This window comes from Anopheles aquasalis, chromosome 3 (assembly GCF_943734665.1).
Source record: "Anopheles aquasalis chromosome 3, idAnoAquaMG_Q_19, whole genome shotgun sequence".
NCBI lineage: Eukaryota > Metazoa > Arthropoda > Insecta > Diptera > Culicidae > Anopheles > Anopheles aquasalis.
The window spans coordinates 59,103,549-59,123,548 of NC_064878.1; the positions used below are offsets into that span (position 1 = coordinate 59,103,549).

At 49.4% G+C, this 20,000-nt stretch overlaps 2 protein-coding genes across 3 annotated transcripts in view; one reads left to right on the plus strand and one right to left on the minus strand.

Moving 5' to 3' along the window:
* The first annotated feature begins 15,089 nt into the window (after positions 1 to 15,089).
* On the plus strand, positions 15,090 to 16,723 carry LOC126577020 (dolichyl-diphosphooligosaccharide--protein glycosyltransferase 48 kDa subunit). The gene has a single exon (XM_050238382.1). It carries the CDS (start codon positions 15,217 to 15,219, stop codon positions 16,594 to 16,596), a length of 1,380 nt encoding a protein of 459 aa, XP_050094339.1. The 5' UTR covers positions 15,090 to 15,216; the 3' UTR covers positions 16,597 to 16,723.
* Positions 16,724 to 16,832: 109 nt separating this feature from the next.
* Positions 16,833 to 20,000, minus strand: part of LOC126577016 (uncharacterized) — a 124,702-nt gene continuing 121,534 nt past the window's right edge. Inside the window, exon 15 of one of the 2 annotated variants that reach the window (XM_050238376.1) lies at positions 16,833 to 19,183. In XM_050238376.1, the coding sequence (XP_050094333.1) occupies positions 19,152 to 19,183 (32 nt within the window). In that variant the 3' untranslated portion in view covers positions 16,833 to 19,151. Of the gene's footprint in view, positions 19,184 to 19,600 lie in introns of those variants that run through there. The other variant, XM_050238375.1, reaches the window with a different exon arrangement.

The window sequence follows — 20,000 nt, forward strand, 5'->3', positions numbered from 1 at the left end:
ATGCGCTCTCTCAGCAACATACAAGTTGCCGGAAGTCAGCGAGCACAAGCCGTGAAGCTGGTGGTAGAAACGTTTAGTGGCAACGCCACGCCACGTTCCGATCGTTCCATCGATCGTATGCGTCAACGAGGTCAACGTCAAGCCGGCCCAAGACCTGTGACCTGAACTCGACGCACTTGAACTGTTGTCGTCGTCGTCGTCGTCGTCTGCGTCTACGTTTACGGGTCGTCGATAATCCATAGCCGCTAGTGGCGGTCCAGGAGGAGGATCATCAGTATCATCGAAGGATAGTGAGACTGTGGCCGCTCCGATCCAATCAGGTTCACCTTCAGGACGTGCAGCGTGGCTTGCCGGTGTCTCGGTTACTAAAGGTTGTTGGTTAGTTGCATCGCGCACCATCGAGCCAATGATGAATGTCGGTGTGTGGATGTGAGCAGTTCATGGACGACCGGGCGATTCATTCCGATCGCCGAGAAGAGGATCTTCCTCAGAGGTCTGGGACGCACGCCATCCAACGCACCACACGCCGTGAGTCAATTGATAAATTAGATCCTCGATCGATGATTACTCATTTGCCACTGGCATGTACGATAGCGTACGGATAATCCCAGCGATTAGTGACGTAACCAGAAGCCGCAGCATCTGCCGCCAGCACGAGCGTGCTCTTCGAGCGTTGGTGAAGGTGACAATGGGTTCAAGGAAAGTTGTCTCCTCGGCCGCAAAATGCGTGCCAGCAGTGCTGCATTTGTGTGCGAGGCTTCCATGCATCGAATACGAAGAAAAGGGGGAGAGAGAGATAAGTGCATCGCTGGCCCTCGGCAGTGCTCTCGATTGGTGCGCCATATCGTGCACCAGCAACCCATTCTCCTTTCAATCATTGTATCAACGCTCAGCCCAGCCCAGCTCTCACTAACCACGAGCATCATCATCATCATCGGTTTAACAATGGTTTTAAGATAAAAAAAAGTGAGGGGCAACAACATCGTTTTGCAAGCGGCTCCTCCGCCACCAACGACCAAGCCCTTCCAGATCAGTGCGCGTCGTCGCGAAGCAAAATGTTGCACAAAATCAACCATAAACTACGTTGTTGCTGTTCGCTGGGCATCGTTGAGCGCCCCGGGCCGGGAATTTGGGGCAAACGCCAGAGCGTCGGTTTACCAACGCTCTGGCGCGCGCGCGCGCGTAACCGCGTCGTGTCGATCGTTAATTGAATCGAAAACCTATGTACACATCGTCACACCGCTCGTGAGGGGTTGCATAGCTGCATGGGAATTGGGGTGTGCGCAGGGTGCGCTTCTTCGGACACCGAGACCACCCGTTACCTTGGATACCCGTTGCGGATTCATTTGCACACAATCGCCATCTCGCCAGCTCGCGGTTCCCGTACTTGAGCAATACGAGCGCTTGGAGCTGCTTGGAGTTGAGGTATCGCGGATGGATTGGATGGCCGTTCTGTTTGCAGCTCCGAGCAGCCGTAATCTGTGATGACCTCTGTGAAGATGCGTCGTGGCTATAGTGTTCGTTACCTTCGGGGCGAGGCAACGGGGAGCCCGTTTAGTTACTGGAGCAAGCGATACGAGGTCAAGCGGAACGAGTTCCGATCGGCTAGAGGGTTGTTGCGATCTTCATCGCTTTAGTTGCGTGTGCGTGGTGGTGGGTTTGCTATTCGTTCCATGATTTAATTGCTTTTTACTTTGCTTTCTTGACAATCTAGAAGGCCAAAGAATATTTTAATTGGCAGTGGGTTGGGTCATCGTCTGCCATTCTCATGACATGGTTGGCTTATCGAAGCAAGGATTGAGGCATGTACTGCACGACAAGGCCATCGATCCTACTTGATCAAATCAGAAGTTCACTTCTAGAGGTCCTGTGCAGGTTCCAGGGTCATCCTTTTCGTTGAAATAAAGCCTAACGTGCATCTGTTACGTCATTTTCGGTATCAACGCTTGAGCTTAAGGTAAGTTAAACTCCTGTCCTACTTTTTCTCTGCTGTCTAAATTAACTCGCAATTGTTACGCACCTCGCGTACATCGATTCTGATCGTTGCTTACAAGACACCAAAAAACCAAAAAAACGCATCTTAATGAGTTTAACAGACGCATTAAGCGTTTTAATTATTAATCGACGTCACAGCGGCCTAGCGATCAACGATACGAGCAAATGAGACTTTAAACGATGCGATACGATACGCCTCGCATCAATTACTCTTCGATTAACATCGATCATGGCCTGTAGGATGATTAAAAAAACCCAAAAACTCCTCAAAACTTCCACCAAAAACAACCACCACAACCAAGAGTTTATGTAATACGAGCTGTTTTTGTTGACTTGTAGTTTTTCTTTTGGAATTCCATCTCTCTTCACCCGGTGCGGCCTAATACGTAAGCCGGACGGAACTGGAACAGGATACCCCCTGGTGAGGTTCGTCGCTGCGTCGCCCTGTTTTGCGCAATTGTGTACTGCGCAGTTTTAGAGACCTAACCCCACTGGCAAAGAGAGAGAGAGAGAGAAAGGAGAGTCAACGCCTCTGCATCCGGCACCCAAAAAGGGTATCAAGTTCGAGTCCAAAACAACAAACAATCCACGAAACCGACAACAACAAATCCAAGCGAAACGAAGCATCTCCTGCGGCGTCCGTGCCATACTGGGAGAGGAAGAGATGGTGGTTCCCGGGGGCGCCCGGGGTGGTGGTGATGATCCAAGGGTGATCGGGGAAATTAAGGTTATCGCGGCCCCCGGGAGCTTTCTGCCATTACGCTTTGGTCGCCCGTTTCGTAAACAAACCGAAAACTAACCCGAAATCCCTTCTGCCTTCCGCGCTTCCGAAATTCCATTCAGTTGCAGCAGTCTTTCGTTTTGTGCCAAAGCGACGAACCCCAGCGGAAACGTTTTTTTTTTCACTGCCATAAGTGCGTGGTGTCGATTTGCGCCGAAATTCCACCGTAAACCCCCCGGGTACTTCCAGTTTGCGGACAACGTGGGGACGTGGACGTGGACAGCGGATGCCAGCAAACACCCGGCGCACTCTGGTCCGGATAAGTTGTTGACTTAACCGGTTTTTCCCCCGAGCGAGCCAAGCGAGCGAGCGTGCTATCGATCGATCGTTACCGAAATAGCTTCGATAAGACACCGGCACAGGCAGAGACCGGGGAGAGGCACAGGCAGAGAGACAAAGGGAGAGAGGTGAGTTCGGATTCGAAAAAACAATTTGAAAACAAAGTTCAATCGCCGGGGCAAAACCGCTCCGAACCGGATTGGTGGCGACAGTAACGATCCTCCGTCCCCTCGATCCCCGTTCCTTTCTTCCCCCCTCTTGGTTTTCTGGCTGCCACCACAGCGACGCGCATACCGGCCGTGTCACCGGCGGCGATCGTGATCGCGACGGCGCAAATTTCGCGACTTCCTGCCAGCCCCTCGCCCCGCTGGTACTAATAACGTTAATTTTGGGGAATGTTATAAATTTCTTGGCGCCAACGGTGCCACCCTCTCCGTTCACGTTCTCTCCCCTTGTACGACAACGACGACGGACGATCGGCGTCCGCGTGGCGTCCTTGTACCGGTTATGTTTATTTGGCTTTTGTCAAACGCAGCTCCCTCTGCCTCTGCCTCTGCCTCTGCCTTACGTGTTGCTTCTGCTTCTTCTTCTTTTTCTTCTTCTTGTGTTATCTTCAACATGCGGACGATATGGCGTCGAGACGAGTTCGAGTCTCTATCGAGTCCGAGTGCCGTGCGATGTTTACGTTTTTCCTTGCGGATTTTGTTTTCATGCTCGCGATGCGATACGACGCAAAGGATAAGCAAGGGTACGATGCTGCTGCTGCTGCTGCAGGTGGTTCCCCAAAGTTCGCTAGTTGCTTCTCGATCCTTCCTTCAATTCCGCGAGCCCCAAAAAGGAGAAAGGCAAAGGAAGAGACCGTAAATTAGCTGGAACACATCCATTTCGAGAAGCTTCCATCTGGAATCCGGGGATCCTGCGTTCCCTCTTCCTCCAAGGTCGACCTCAACCCCTCGTGCTCGGACTGACCGTTCGATGCTCTGGTTTGTTTCTGCTGCGAAGTTTGTTGTTATTCCTCGCGCGCGCGCGCCATTTGGGAAGTTTTTGTTTTGTTGGTTCGTTCTCGGTTTGTTTTGTGCGCCATCGCACGACGCGATTGTATGCATCTGGATCCTTCTATTCACATCGATAGAGATCGAGATTAGCGCAGCGCACACACAGGCGTGGATTTCTTCAACGGACATGATGGTCATATATTCATCAGCTGCAGGTTGGCCATTTCCTGTAATACTCCTCCGTACGTTGGGTATCTCATTTCGTTTCCTACTCTGCGATCGCCCGGTATTGATTCGCGGGTGTGTAGTAACCGTGGAATTCCCTCCGGCGATACATGATACCCACCATCGAAGACGGCGACGATGACGTTCCGGATAAATTATGCCGCCGACAAGCCGGGTTGCTTCCGTTTGTCCGTCGCACGAAGGTCCACTTCACCACCGGTAGCGGGATCGTTTCAGAATCTGGCAATATTTTTGCTGGCGCCGCTGGTGACAGTAAGCGGTTGTCGCGCAAGTCGCAGCTGCAGCAGCTGCTGGTCATCGTTGGTTCGATGATTTTATGATGCCGACCGACTGGACTCCCCGTGCAATCTTTGGAGCGTGATGTTGTTGTTGCTGTTGCTGCAGGCGATCAGGCGCGATGTTCGGTCATCATTTCGCTCGACATCCGGTTCATTCGCCCAACACCGCCCCGTGCGGGCATCAAGAACGTACGATCGCGTACGCAAATTGGACTCCTTTCCTTTCGCGCGACTGCTCTGCCTCTCTTTCTTCTTCTCTCTGTTGCTCTCCATCGTCTTCGTCGCTTTCGCACTCTTGTGGGGCCAAATGATCGCAGAAAAGAATGTTTTCGGCGATCAACAGGATGGCGGCAGCATAGGTTATGCTACCTCGAAGCCATAAAAGGAGCAACAACGACGACCACGACACCAAAAGCAACAGCAGAACTCATCCTTACTTCTTGAGGCTAAAAATAGAATCCCCTCACCGACCCCATTTCACCACCGCACCTCACCATCACCAACTTCCTGCTTCGCCAAAGTCGTCGCTACATTCCGCCGCTGTCGCCGCCGAGATCCCGCGCTAAAAACCTGTTTCACCCGGATGGCCGCAGAGACCGGTGACGGGATGAGGAAACTGGGCAAAAAGCAGGGCGTTGGATGGCATTTTTTCGCCCGTTTTTTTTTGTCGCTTTTCTTCGCTTTACCCCAAGATACGAGAAGCATACGGGACCGGGACCGGTGGTGGTACTTGGAGCCGGGAGTGGATGGTTTCGCCAGCCAGCAGCTTTTTTGTTGCTTTTGGCCTTTGGGCCAAAGACACACAAACAACGCATTTTCTTTCCATTGGCCCCGCCGGGGGTCCCTTCACCGCATTCTTGCACCCTTGGAACTGAAGGCGGTCACGGAGCGGACGCATTAACCAGTTTTTTTTTTTTGCTAAGGAGTGTCCACAAGAGCGTTGATGTTTGCGCATCGCGAGCCGGCTGGAGCTTCCAAAGTATTTTTGGGATGTGCAATGGTGGAGCTAAAAATAGCATCCCTTCTTATGGTATGTGACCTAAGGGAGAGGTACATGTATCCAGGTTCTTCTTACACTGCGCCATGGGAGAAGCTGTTGCTGGTTAACGACGTCGTTGTTGGGTGTAGGTGCAGATGCACGCTTCACGAAACGACCGGTGCGTGTAGGAGTCGTTAATTTTTACAATATATATATGTTATGAAGTCTTTAAACTGTTCTGTTATACGCTGCCTCTTTGTAGCAAATACTGGATTAGCTGCTTGTAAATGAAAGTATTCCAGCTAAATGTACGAGACGTTTATCGGTTTCCTTTAATAAATCAAATATTAAACCAAAAGCCATGCAAAGCATCATGTTTGCTGTGTCGTCCATTACAAATAAATCGAGTCATAGTGGAATTTCAACAATTAAAATATGGAAAAGTCAGTAGCAACCAAAAAAATCCAACAAGAATATAACCGAAAAGCATTACCTTTTGGTGCGTATACACAAATGCAACACTATCGCTAAGAACTGGCCAAACGAGAGTTCTTTGCAATTGCTTTTGTGCATGAGTTCACCATTAATTTTCTAATTATTCATTTTTATTTCTAGATAAATCTTTAACTTATTTTACACCAAATTACATCATAAACTGCAAGTCAAGCCGCGTTATGATCTATTGCCTATTGTTTGCCATCTTTTTGCAACGTATTATTGCATTCGTGTGGCTGCGCAAGACTCAAAAAAAAAACTACGAACATCAAATGATAGTGCTTAGTTAGTTATATTCATGTATTACGTGTATTCGTAGCACGTTAGCGCTGCAGGATTGCTAGATAAAGATTCTATATAAACTAAAAGTTCTGTCTGTATCGGTTGCCTATTTTTAGATGGATAAAGATAATGATGAATAAAGAATATTTTGAGAATAGCATGTTGCTTTTTATAGGGAGCATAAAAAACCAACAAACTATTCTCAAAATGTTCTCCTCCAAGTTTCTGCAAACAAGCACGTTAGCGAGCGAAAGATTTAATCAGTTCGCTGCTTTGTCCAAACACACTCATACACACCATTAAACACTGGAAGATTCTGTTCTCGAACGCGCCTCACCCCACTATCGGTGGCCGGAATGCCCCAGGCCACAGCGCATCTTCTTATCGACCGATCGACCGACCGACCGACCGCTCGAACGAACGATGATTAGAGCGTCGACGAGCAACGTTCTCGGATGGTGATGTCTTCCTGGTTTGCCCATGTTCCACCAACGATGAGATGCGGTAATTAATGTTTGAATTATTCCCCACCAGGCCACCCACCGTAGTCGCAGCGGCCTGCCAGCCAGCCAGGTGGTGTTCAGGTCATTTGGCATCAAATGACGTGCCGTTATCGGTGCATCTGGGAGAACCCCACTCGCATCTCGAAACATCAGCTTCGCGTTGTAGACGCAAACCGAACTACCACGCGGAAGTACGCCAAGCCACCGTTGGTACGCCGTTGGCGCACGCCACTAGCGGCGATCCAATCGATCAATCCGCCGATGGCATTAGCGTATCAAACGATCCATCGTTTCCGCATCACAAACCCCTGCACGTACGCGTCAGGGTGTACAGTGGTTGAGTTAGATTCCTAATTCCCGATATTCGAGGTCCCGCGGACCGCTGCCAGTACAATCGATCTCGCGAACATGTCGCGCTTGACCCCTGGACCACCATCATTCGAACGAACATTGAAGGTCGGGCCCAAGGGATACGGAGCCCTTCGAGCCTACTGGGCGCGCGGTACAGTGAAGAACAATGGTCAAGACCACCATCGAGCGTTGCTAAGCGGTTGCGAAAGGCACCCAGCCCGCCATCGTCGATTTGGAATGAACATAATTGTGCGAGCGCGCGCTCGCTTGGCTAATTGCGTCCACCGAGCGCTCGAGATGGAGAACAAATTATCAAACAGAAAACCCAATGATTATGATGATGATGATGATGATGATGATGATGCTGTTGGTGGTGATGCTGGTAAATCCGACGCTGTCTGATGGCCTCAAGATGACACTGCAGTACGTGCGCGCTCGCGAGCATGATTCACAAGTGCGTCAACCGACGTTTACCAAAACGTTTGTGAATCTAGAATCACATTGCTCAGCGACTAGAATAAGACGACGAAGAATCTTGGTTTTTTGGTGTTTTTTCGTTTGCTTCTCCCCCGAAAAAAGGTTTAACCTTAAGCGTAAGCCGTAAGCGTAGCTATCGGAATCGTAAACAAACCTTGAAACGGTGGTTCTGGCAACAGTAACTGCCGCTAAATGCGTCGATGCGATGGTTCCCCGTGTGCTGTATCATCTAAGTCTCCTTCAAATAAAGACACCGCACCACCGGATTGCTGTGCTTCTGGTGTAGTTTCGTTGAGTGTTCGACGCCTTAAAACGTTTTTAACTAAAAAGCTTACTCACTCGCGGTTTTATGATCCATTTCCCTTCCAGGAACGTCCCCCATGTCCCTTCCGATTCTGGTCTGATCGATTCGGTTCGGTGTGAAGTTCAATGACTTCCAGTATGGGGTGTGTGGGTTCAGGCCACCAAAAAAAAGCAACCTATTAAATAACGCCGAGTGGTCACGACATTTATAGACATTCGAATTACCGTTCCAGACCTTAAACGACCGGCGGCTTCACGATGCGTTGGCATTCTAATTGGAGACCTGGCCGCTGCAGCTCGGAATGGAACTGCCATAAATTGTGGGCAGCTTGATACTCTCGCCATCACACCATTAATCGCCTTTCAAATGCATTTTCGGGGAGGAGATCAATATTTGTCTTCACACCTTCACATCCAGGCACAGGCAAGGATGACGTTCATCCCTTTCAGCTATTAGCTGGTCGCGACGATCTCCCTTGACTCCCGAGCATTCCAAACCACTAGACAGGCTTTCTCTTTCTCTCCGTCTCTCCGAAAAGGGGGATTTCAATTTTATGATCCAGCATCCAGCCACCAAATCATTCCAATCCCTGACTCTGGCCATCTGGTCGCCCAGAGTGCTCCAGGAACCGTGGTGGACCACCGGGAAGAGGACACGATCGACGTCGGTACGGCATCGATTGATGTACCGGTGATCCGGTGATCGGAGCCAACGACGCGACGATGTCAAGAGATCAGGCACGCCGAACGCCCTCTGGTAGCACGTGCGTAAGTCCCAGGGCAACGAAAGGCGAAGAGAAGAGGAAGAAGAAGGCGTCCGCAAAATGCCATTCAGACGCCAGCCAGTCTGCATGCCTACGTCACACTCCGAGCCGGGCACCAAACTTGTCGCCGTCTTCGACGCCGTTCGACGTAATCCCCTCGCTCGGGTTCGATCGTCAACAGCTGTCTCCGGTGAGGACTCTGCCCGTTCTGGCCACCCCCAAACACACAAACACACATAGGCACACTGGCACGCACGCAATTTGTCTCAAATATTTATGCAAATTCCGAATAGTTTTTAATAGTCGACCGAAAGGAGATGTTGTTGTGTGCCGCTGCCACCAACTCCACTGCCACCTAACGTCATTCCCTCTGTCCACTAGCTAATCTGGCTAATAAATTCGTTTAGGATGTTTATAATAGCACCGTCCTGTAGCTGTGGTCCATGCGTGAGTGGCCGGGAGGTGTGACGAGCTGGCGACAGACGATCGGCTGGTGAAGTGATAACCACACCAGCATGGCACAGTTGGCGACAGTATGGCGGATTGTTTGTGGGCAAAGGAAACGGTGCTGACGGGCTGGCCGGATGGCTGGCTGTGGTCCACTAACCTCTCCTCTGCGCGCGCTCGCGCGCGCGGTAGTGGCCGGCGAGCCCACCAGCCTTAACGTTGGACGGCCACCCATGGTGAAGCTGAGGGCAACCGGTCGGCCAGTCGGTTGAAGAAGTTCAAGAGCATCATCGATTCTGACATGCCGGATGCCTTCGAACGCCGGCACTTCCGGGGAAGCGTGACAACAACGCCAAACGGTAAACAACGATCGCTGAGTGCAAAAGTCAAAGAAGCGAGCGTGGCGAGGGAGAACGAACCCCGGGAGTGGAAGTTTCCATCGCGCCAAGGTTGTTTTTTGAAGTCTCCCCCACCGCCGAACTGAGCGATTGGTGGCAAGCTACCTGTTGCGTCCCTAAAGTGGACCGAACGTTCGCTAGAAGATGATAATGAAGACGTGTAAGGGACAGCATCAAAGATCGGTTCAGACGATCGGTGCGTGTCTGCCAACGGACTCCGAGTATGCCCTTGATCTACTTGCTTACCTTATACCCCACGGCCGTGGTCGCATCGAAGTACGAACCGATTAGATTAGTCGATCGTGACTACTGCGTATTGACCTCGGTGATTCCATGGCATTGAGCCAGCATTGAGTGACTTCCGACTCATCCTTTGCGGCGTAGATTGATTATTACTTCTGCAGCAATAAGGCAACTCACACCTCAGCCACACCGCTTCGCTGATAAACTGGTCTGCCAGCAGCGCAAGCTCGACTTCCTGTCGCCCAATTGGATAACCCAAGCTGGTTCAATGCTTGAAAATGAAATTAAATCTCTACTCGCCCCCAAAAAACCATAAGTCATGCGATTTAAGACCACTGATAATGGTAGGTTATCTTACCGGTGGAATAGTAATCATCGCCTTCTTCGTCCCAATACCAGTACATTAGGCAAAATCGTTTTCCTTTTTTTTATCACACAATGCCACCACGCGCGTTCTCAAGCAATATCTGTTCATAACGCAGAGCGCGCGGGCGATCGTCCGAGAGAATCGTGGTCGGAATCGCATCAAAAAATGGAAATCTTTCAATGATAATGAATCTACTACTACTACGGCGTGGCCACGGCGAGTGTTGCCAGTCAGGAAGTGAACGAGCATCAGCATGATTGATGGTATCCAGAACGTGTCGCAACCGTGAGCAGAAGCTGTGGTGTGGTTTTTTGGTGGTTTGTTCGAGTTGGAGAATGAATATCTTTGAATGCGTTAATAATATCTTTTAATGAGAGCCTCTAAGGCTTTATTGCTTTTTTGGTTGGCGCTTGAGGGAAGCGATAGTAGCTTGTTTTCGAAGATAAAGTTGCAGGAGCGTTACCCACCTGAAGGAAAATTTGTGGTCAGTACGATTACGAAGACGCTAATGACTACAGGTTTTGGGGCCTTAAGTTATGATCCGCAATACTCTACCTAAACGAATTAATTGTTCATGATTATGAGAATCGCTTTATGAAAATTGTTATGAAAGTTTAAAATGGGTTGGTTTAAATTGACTGAATTTAATTTGAAGAAATCATTCAAAGTGCTTGAGAATGACAATGTTTCCATAATTTACCACGTGATCTTGTTAAACTGGTTACAAACCAACCAAGGTGTAGTATGGCACGCAAAAGTCGAGAAAGAGTATATTAAATTAACCCTCTAACATCAGAAACAAATACAGAATAGGATGCCCAAAAATTACAATGAGAACATAGATGATTTATTTTTTAATGTAAGAAGTATGCCGAAGGATACTGAAGTATACTAAATGATATTTAAATAATAAATGAGATACTCAAATTTTACTTTAAATCTAACAACTGTATCCAAAATGAATACACACTGATGTACCATTTTCCTGTCCAGATCGTACCGAGATTCTCGAGCACCAGCATATCATTTCAAGCCAGTGTTCCGCTTTTGCGTTGGGAAAATCCCAGTGTATTGAGATAGGTCAACCACTAGCCACTGGTTTTTTGTGCAATCAATCAACCGTCCATGAGAGCCGACCGTCTGGTAGTACGTCTAGCGCTTTCCCAGAACGCACTATGAGCTGCACCCTGCCCCCGGGCTACCCTCCTGACCTGACCATGAGTGATGCATCCAGTGGCAATTACTCGGTACTGCTCCTCAAACAGTGCCACCACCTCGCCATTCGATTCCGACGTGGAATTCCAAAAATGTGATCATTTGGCGCTGCTCACCGTACGGCTGTCGCCGCGGTGTCGTGGTGATAATGGCCCCCGGCAAGATGAACCAGAATATGCCATTATGCGACGCCCTGCCTTCCACTCCATTCCATCGCAACCCTACTGCCCTCCCCTGTTTATCCAGACGCGGTCATTTGAATAACAACAAAATTTTTATGGTAATCACCATAATCCAAACGCGCCGGCCCACAGCGCGCACCGCGATCTGCACCGTCGCACGTCGCCGCGAAGGTCGACAGATGGTAACCAGATTTGCAACAGGAGTAGCAGCAGCAGCAGCAGCAACGACGACGACGACGAACGCGACGGCACCAAAACAGAAATCCCTCGCCAAAAAGGCGTTCTGCCTTATACTGCCGACTGGCCGGCTTCGTGGGGGAAAGTCTCGAGATTCGATCTTTCCGTTCCTCGTAGATCCTCCCGGGCTGGCTGACCAGAGGCATCTAGAAACGACTTTTAGCATTTGAGCCGGTCATTGTTCGCTGGCAGCATGCCCATATGGTGCCGCGCTAGAGCGCTAGAGCGTGAAGACCGCTTGAAGACCAGTGACCAGCCGGCGACCGGCCGGCGAAGACGACGTCGACGAGGAAGAGTCGCCACAAAATTCAGATCGCTCGAAGGGAGAAGATGGGGGAAGGGGAAATAAATTCCAACGATCAAGGCCGTTCGTCGAAGGGGCACTCCGCGAAGGCTCGCTATCGAAGCGAAGCGAAAGACTCGAGGTGGAACGCTATTTACATGTCCGCATGCCACATCGGCGCACGTCCCGATGGAAAGTCCCGATCGATCGAGGATCAGAGAGAGAGAGAGAGAGAGAGAGAGAGAGAGAGAGAGAGAGAGAGAGAGAGAGAGAGAGGGACACAATATGAAGCTATTCCGTGACGCCAATTGAGTCCTCTAGTGTCCATTACATAACCGCACCGCGGTGGTAGTAATCGGGCCCCGAAAATGGAGGCGCCTACTCTAGATGCCTTGGCGATGGCGCCAATTAGTTTGTTTTCCGTTTCGCATCGGCTCGAACCGGCTGTTTACGGTTCCTCCCGTATCCCGTGGAATGTTGGTGCCGGCCAGGTGAGAAATTTCGTAATTAAACCTCCCCTCTACCCCAGCCAGCACCGGGAATTCAGCAAAGTTCATCCACCGGCGAACCTGACGACCGATTTAGCTGGATGAGAAATGTCAAGAGCGGCATCCAAGCAACGGCGGGTGTAGAAAAAGAACAACGTGTCGTCGTCGTCGTGTTCACTGCGTCCCCGTTTCCGCGATGTGTGGCGAACCGGCCGATGGATGGATGGACCGGCAGACGGACGAGGTGGCTCTAGGCGACTGTCGCCAAAAATGCGAATCAAGTCTGGCGCCATAACCCGGATCGAAATTTTTGTGTCTGCCAACCATCCGCAGACGTCGCCATCGTCCCCACCGTCGTCGCTTTCGCCTCTCGAGTGATCTTCCCACCCTCCTCCTCGGTTTCTTTTCCGCACGACTGGGAACTGGAAGCGACTTGGCGACGATCATCCTCGACGGCAGCAGCAGCATCATCGGACCATCAGCGTCACCGCCACAGAAGAGTCGTATCGAATCGATCGCGGTTCGATCGGTGCGCCACCACCGGCGTCAACGATTTTTATAATCCATTTGACCAAAGCTTCCCCCTTGCTCCCTCTATCCTCTCTTGGAAGGGTAGTGCCTATTGGTGGCGTGTCAATATAGCTGCTGGCCAGGCCAAACGATCGCCTCTTTTCGCCGTTTTATCCAATTAAATCCAAATGAACCCAGACGAGGAGGTTGTAAATGTTTATTTTTAACAGACCAATTCTTCTTCACTCGACGGCCACCACGCACACACCCGGTCCATGGCTTCCACGGATTCCGAGCCAGCCCCGGGCAATCGATCGCGAAGATGGACACGGATCTATGAGGCGGATCCATTTTGCGAAACAAATGAGTTAATCATAAATTAGTTTAGGAACATTAACCCTAGCACAGCAGCAGCCCTCTACTAACGAACTACAATAAATTGATGATCGCGTACAGATCGCGCCAAAGAGAGAGAGAGAGAGAGATGATCATCGAGCCAGCCAGCCAGCCAGCGCCGGTCTGGCGAATAAAACCTCGCTCGGGCTGCGTGGATTGGGCGCTGGTGTTTCGCCGTTTTTATGGCGCAAAGGTTCTTGGCGGCATCTTGTCGCCTTTCCCTCCCTGCCCTGCTCTCTCCTTCGCTTCCTCCACCCTCGTCGATGTGGTATCGATGATCGCGCACCGTGCTAGCTACCGTTGCCGCGTCGCCGGCCGTTTGCGTTGCCTAGACGCGGCGCGAGAAGAGCAGAAAACCAGAATTTCGAACGTCCTTGGTGACCTTTTCGAACGGGCGCATCCGCGAACCCCGCAGGTAAGGTCGCATTCTTGCCACGCACACCAACCGGCCGCGGGGTGGTTCGTGGTTGTTTTTTTTTTTTTGTTTTCTGTTTGTGCTGACGCCAGTTGGGTCCCGCTTAAAACCGGTCCGGGCACACGATCGTCTGCCACGATGGGGCTTGGGGACACATGGTGAGGCGCGATCGTCGGCGTAAACGGCAATCGATGGGTGATTCTGAGCCGGCCGGTGGACCGAGGAGAGAATTTCAAACACCCCGTGCTTGTGTGCGATCGTATCAGGGTATTACCCAAAAAAATGGAAAGCACACAATCGGATGCTCTACGTGAACGAGCTGCGAGAGGCGCATAACTGGCCCGGGACCGGCATTATGCGTAGAATCCGAGAACATTTTCCACGCTTTAATTGCTTTGCAGTTAAGCCTTCGGAGCGATTGGAGGCAATTAGAAACGAAATGCGTCGGCATGCAATTAGCATAGAACGTACATAAATGTCGGCTGGGTGGCTTTTAATCTGACGATACCCCATAAATGGCCCCATCATACGCGGCTTTATGAGAAATGGCGCCATGAACGGTGTAAGCTGGTGGGGATTTACCGAGATATTATTTCCTGTTCATAAACAAGAGTCTTACCATTCTAGTATTTCAGGGGATTATGTTGAGCCAAGCGATGGTCAAGGCCGAACCCATCGTCCCATTTGAAATCAGGCACAAAACTGTTCCCCGCGCCCTATTTTCAGACCGCCGAAAAAGTGTCTAAACGACCAGAAACGAGAGTATGAAATAGCACAGCGGAGAAACTCGAACTCGAACCAGCAACTAAAATCAATATTTCAACACTAAACTCACGCTGCGGACCTTTTTATTTCCATTTCGCATTTCGCTGTGAAAGGCGTTAAAATAAAGGCAAAAGGATTTGATGAACGCGGATGATTTGTCATAGCGCTATTTTCCATAGGGACGCGTTTAAGCCGCTGCCACACTGGTTGCGGTACGTGCGGTACTCAATCATGGGTGCAAATATGACCAACAAACCGATAGATCGCTTTTAAATTGATCGACATCTCAATTTAAACTAATTGCTTTTATTCCTCAGCTGTAAAATGCTTTATAGTTCTTCAATTTGTGCAGAATTTATGAAAATCATGCAAGTAACCGAAACAATTACAACCGCAACCAGTGTGGCAGCGGCTTTAGAGCTCCTCCCCAGCCACGTCGGCGTTTGTTCATAAAAAAGTTGGTGTTTTTCAGTAAAAACAAGATCTTTCCGCCCCATCCTGATAAGAAATTTCAGAGTAAACGACCACAAGTTGTAGTGAACATGACGACGAAACACGTGGCCTGGTGTTGGACCGGAATTTTGCTGGTGCTGGCCACTTCCGCCTTGCCGGCACTCGCGGAACCCGGTGAAACGCTCGTGCTGCTGGACAACCTGGCCATCAAGGAAACGCACTCGATCTTCTTCCGGACCCTGCAGGACCGCGGATACAAGCTCACGTTCAAGCTAGCGGACGACGGCAGCCTGGTCCTGTCCAAGTACGGCGAGTTCCTGTACAGCCACCTGATCCTGTTTGCCCCTTCCGTCGAGGAGTTCGGCGGCTCGCTGAGCGTGGAATCGATTACGGAGTTTATCGATAACGGTGGCAACGTGCTGGTGGCCGGCAGTACCGCATCCGGCGATGCCCTCCGTGAGCTGGCTTCCGAGTGCGGGTTCGAGGTGGACGAAGAGCGGGCGGCCGTTATCGATCATCTCAACTATGACGTGTCCGATGCCGGCGACCACACCACAATCGTCGCCTCGCCGGATAATCTGATTGACGCCAGCATCATCGTCGGAAACCGGAAGACGGTGGCTCCGCTGCTGTACCGTGGCACCGGACTGTTGGCCGACCGGGAGAACCCACTCGTGCTGCAGCTACTGACGGCGGACAGCAGCGCCTACAGCTACATTCCCGATGCTCCCGTCAAGGAGTACCCGCATGCGGTCGGCAAGGGCACGCTGCTCATTGCGGCCCTGCAAGCACGTAACAACGCCCGGGTAGTGTTCTCGGGTTCGCTCTACTTCTTCTCCGACGAAGCTTTCCTGTCCGGGGTGCAGCGCGTGCAGCCGGGCGGTGCCGGCAAGCGCTACGAACGCTCGGGTAACCAGGACGTTGCCTTGGCCATCACTCGCTGGGTGTTTGGAGAGAATGGTGTGATCCGGGTGCGCTCCGTTAGCCACCACAAGGAAGGTGAAGCTCAGCCACCGTCAGCGTACACGATCACCGATCCGGTGGTTTATACGATCGAAATTGAAAACCTGGCTGCCGATGGCAAATGGAAACCGTTCGAGGCGACCGATGTGCAGCTCGAGTTCGTACGGATTGATCCGTTCGTGCGTACCACGCTCAAACCGGTCGGTGGTGGACGATACGAGGCACGGTTCCGCATCCCGGACGTTTATGGCGTTTACCAGTTTAAGGTCAACTATGATCGCATCGGGTACACGCAGCTCTACTCCACCACCCAGGTATCGGTGCGTCCTCTTACCCACACCGAGTACGAGCGGTTCATCCCGAGCGCCTTCCCGTACTACGTCAGCTCCTTCTCGATGATGATCGGAATGTTCCTGTTCTCGTTCATCTTCCTGCACTTCAAGGATGAAGGCAAAACGGCCGTCACCGGTAAAGCGGCCGGTGGTGAAGGAAAGAAAACTCAGTAACATATAGGGATTGGTCGTCAAGGAGACCCCCGAGAGTGTCCCTTAGCCAGTAAGCATGAAACAAAATGAAACTAAGAAAAAAAACATTCAAATAAAATGCTGAAACTTCTTTTCTCAATCACACTTACCCCTTCACGCTGTTGTCTTCGTTTAATTCCTTTATTAAGTCTTGCTTGTTTCCAATAAGTAACAATGTCGTTCTTGTGTGGGGTTTAATTCATCCAAATTAATTGCTCCGTGGACCCATCAGCATTCTTCTCATTTCACTGACTGGCCTGTACTCGTCGAGCTACAATTTCCTTCCGATCGTTCTCCATTTGTTCTTTGCAACAACAACTTTCGGTCCATTTCGACAGCAAATCTATTTCCGTTTTTCAATTTTATAACTAAACGTTGTACACTGAACTTACGTAAGAACTATTTTATGAATTGCACAACAAACGAATCCCAGTTGCTATCCTGTTGCTAATCCAGTAGCTTCCATCAACCTAATGCGTTTCTATCGCGATTTCGATCCCTTGTTCACACATTCAGCGAAACACGATATGTTCGTTATTCCAACAACACAGTTAATGAACGTATTCTATTTTTGTTGTGAGTCCTTTTTAATAGAGAGTGTCCGTAGATCCACTTTTCACACACCATAAATCCGTCTCCTCGGAGGATGATCCTGATGAATAATGGGTTTCCACCAATCGCAACTTCTCTTTAAAATAGTCGCTTGTTCGCTTGAAACGAGCATAAATAGTAGTCACGTGGATTGTAGTTGCGTTCTCGGCACTCGCCTCTGTATGAAGCATTTAGAATTGGTTCCGTTTGGTCACATGTTCACAATGTTCGTAGTCGGGATCGGAACGTATTGATCAGGACAACAGCAGTTTTGGAAACAGAAACAAGTTCGCTCGGAAATCAAGAACGCAAGTCTTTCGAAAGATCCATCAATTACGGGTTCAAATATTAACTCCACTATCAACTCTAATTGCGATTTCTAGGCTTAGGCGTACAATATACTCTCCTCGCTGCTATCGTCGTTTAAAAATACACAGAAGATGTGTGTAAATAGTAGCTACAATTTTACTTGCGTTTCCACGTTTCGCCACATTAAATCGTCCTACCAATTCTCTGCTGCGTTGCGTACTTTTGGCTTTGTTCCAATTTTTAGATCCCTTCAATAGTCGCTAAACACTAAAACGCTTAATCCCTTTAGTTAACCTGCCAGAACACGTCTCGATCGTCCTCACTTGCTTGTGGGTGATTATCGGCTTCTTAAATCTAGACGATCGAAGCGTTATATCGATGAGCGGATGTGGCAAAAGTAACATACCTCGCAATTGGTTCATAGATGAGTCTCACGAGGGCAAACGGAAGTCGTAGTGAACGGAAGTGTGTAGTAATGATGCTCCTGCGACAGTTTCGTGTACCGATACAATTGAATCCATCCCGGTCCAGTCCTCCAACGATGTGATCCTTAATTCCTATACCCTCTTGTAACATTTCGTTCGCTGGCAATTATTAGTTCGTTCCATAAAATAACCCTGTAATGATGGGGTGATGCGAGATCCAAACCCTTGTTCTTAAAGCAAGTAAATTTTCCCCACCGCTGGGGACCCCCGGCTTAGTCACATGGACCTGGAAGCGCAGTTGTTCTTCATTGGGTTCAGTTCAGTGAAACGTAAACCAACAGCAATGGAACTAACATGTCGGTAGTCTACGGATAAGAATAAGAAGGATGTAAGCATAGGTTCCACAATGTCTTCCTAGGTGTGACCTGCACTACTAGAGTTCGTTCTAAATATTCCTTCTCAGTCCCAGACAGCTTGCTCTGTACACAGAGCAAGGTTCATCGTTCCTTTACAAGCAGAAAGCTACCTTCTTAAAATCATTCTTACTAAGCTAATGCTAGCTACCAACTATGCAGACACACAGTGACCCTTCTTCGCTATCGGATTGCTTTCGACATCTTTACCTCTTCCTAACGATACCATCTTCTAAACTCTTAGCATTTCAAATTCGTAACTATTGCTCAGCGGACAGATCAATGTGGCTCCTGCAACAACCCAACATAAGCTAAACCCCCATAAAACCACGTTTGTCGTTTTGATCATAAATCGTTTGTTGAAACCTCGGTATAAAAAGAACCCGTGCTATTGCATTAAACACAAGCATAACCCTTATTGCGGCTTCGAATACACTCCCTCACTTCCCCTTTAGACAGCCTCCTAAAAGTGACCACAAGACGGTCCTTAATCTCTTTGGCGCTTTTGGCAGCAGTAAACGTTCTTGGCGATCGTCTGTTAGATGAGTTTATGTAATTGTAAGGGGAGTTCTACTGGAGGGGTTTTTCTTTGTAGATTGAACGATCAATTCTAAAACGCTACGCGTCGCTTGGATTCTACTATAGCTAGCACGTTTGGCGTGCGTTTTGTGCGTTCGTGGGAGTGTTGGGTTTTGATTTCGTTTGCTTTTTTGTGGGTGGGTAACAAGATGATGGTGGTGGGATGCTAGGTTGTACCGCCGGTAACACGCGGGGTTTCGCTCGGCTTTATCGCACTGACTCAAAACAACAGCTCATCGTTATCATCATCATCTGCAAAAGAAGGGGAAAGAGAAGAGGAGCATCGAAAGGTTGGGGAGTTAAATCAACCCGTGACCGGTGAACGGTGCAGTACGAGACTCTTCGTCAACCGCTCATCATGGTTGGTGCCAATGGTAAGGGAACTGATTCGGAAAAAGCTGTATGATTCCAGAAGAGTAATGATGCCAGTGTGATCCAGAAGCATAATTGTATGTTTAGAATTTATAGCAAGCAATACATGTGCTTAAATGCCGCGTTACTAGAAAGAAACAATAAAATTAGAGAATCCGCTTGATAAACTTAACATCGAATGAAAAACAAATCGAAAGTAAATTGCTGTAGAATAAAACCCAAAAACAAACCTACCTGAATACACGAACAGAACCGAACAGAAGAGATGTAAAGTAGATAGACATGCAGGAAACTGAATTAGTGAACATAATGAAGCTTTCGTTTGTTTTATTGGGGCATTACCTCTCGCACAATCTAATCGTTATCTAATCAACTAACGGCTACTATAACGGCGTTGTTGGGATAATGGGAAAGGTGGGAGCGACTTAAATGGACTCATCGACAGCGGACAGTAGCAACGAAAAGCTCCTCTCGCAATGCTCTCTACTATTAAACAATTATAAACTTCTAAGTCTTTTTCGTTTCTTAACGCGTCCCTACGTAGCTGCTATAGTAAACTGTACATCAAAGGTTAAACTGGGTAAGGCAAAGGGTCCACCTATTAGCAATATCAATCCTAACCTCCTCCTGGAATCGATCCCATGATCCTCGATGGGATTTTTCTTTTTAATTCGTTTCGCACAATTTCGATCGGTAA

Coding starts and splice junctions, on each gene's coding strand:
- LOC126577020 (XM_050238382.1), top strand. CDS start 15,217: ATGACGACGAAACACGTGGCCTGGTGTTGGACCGGAATTTTGCTGGTG.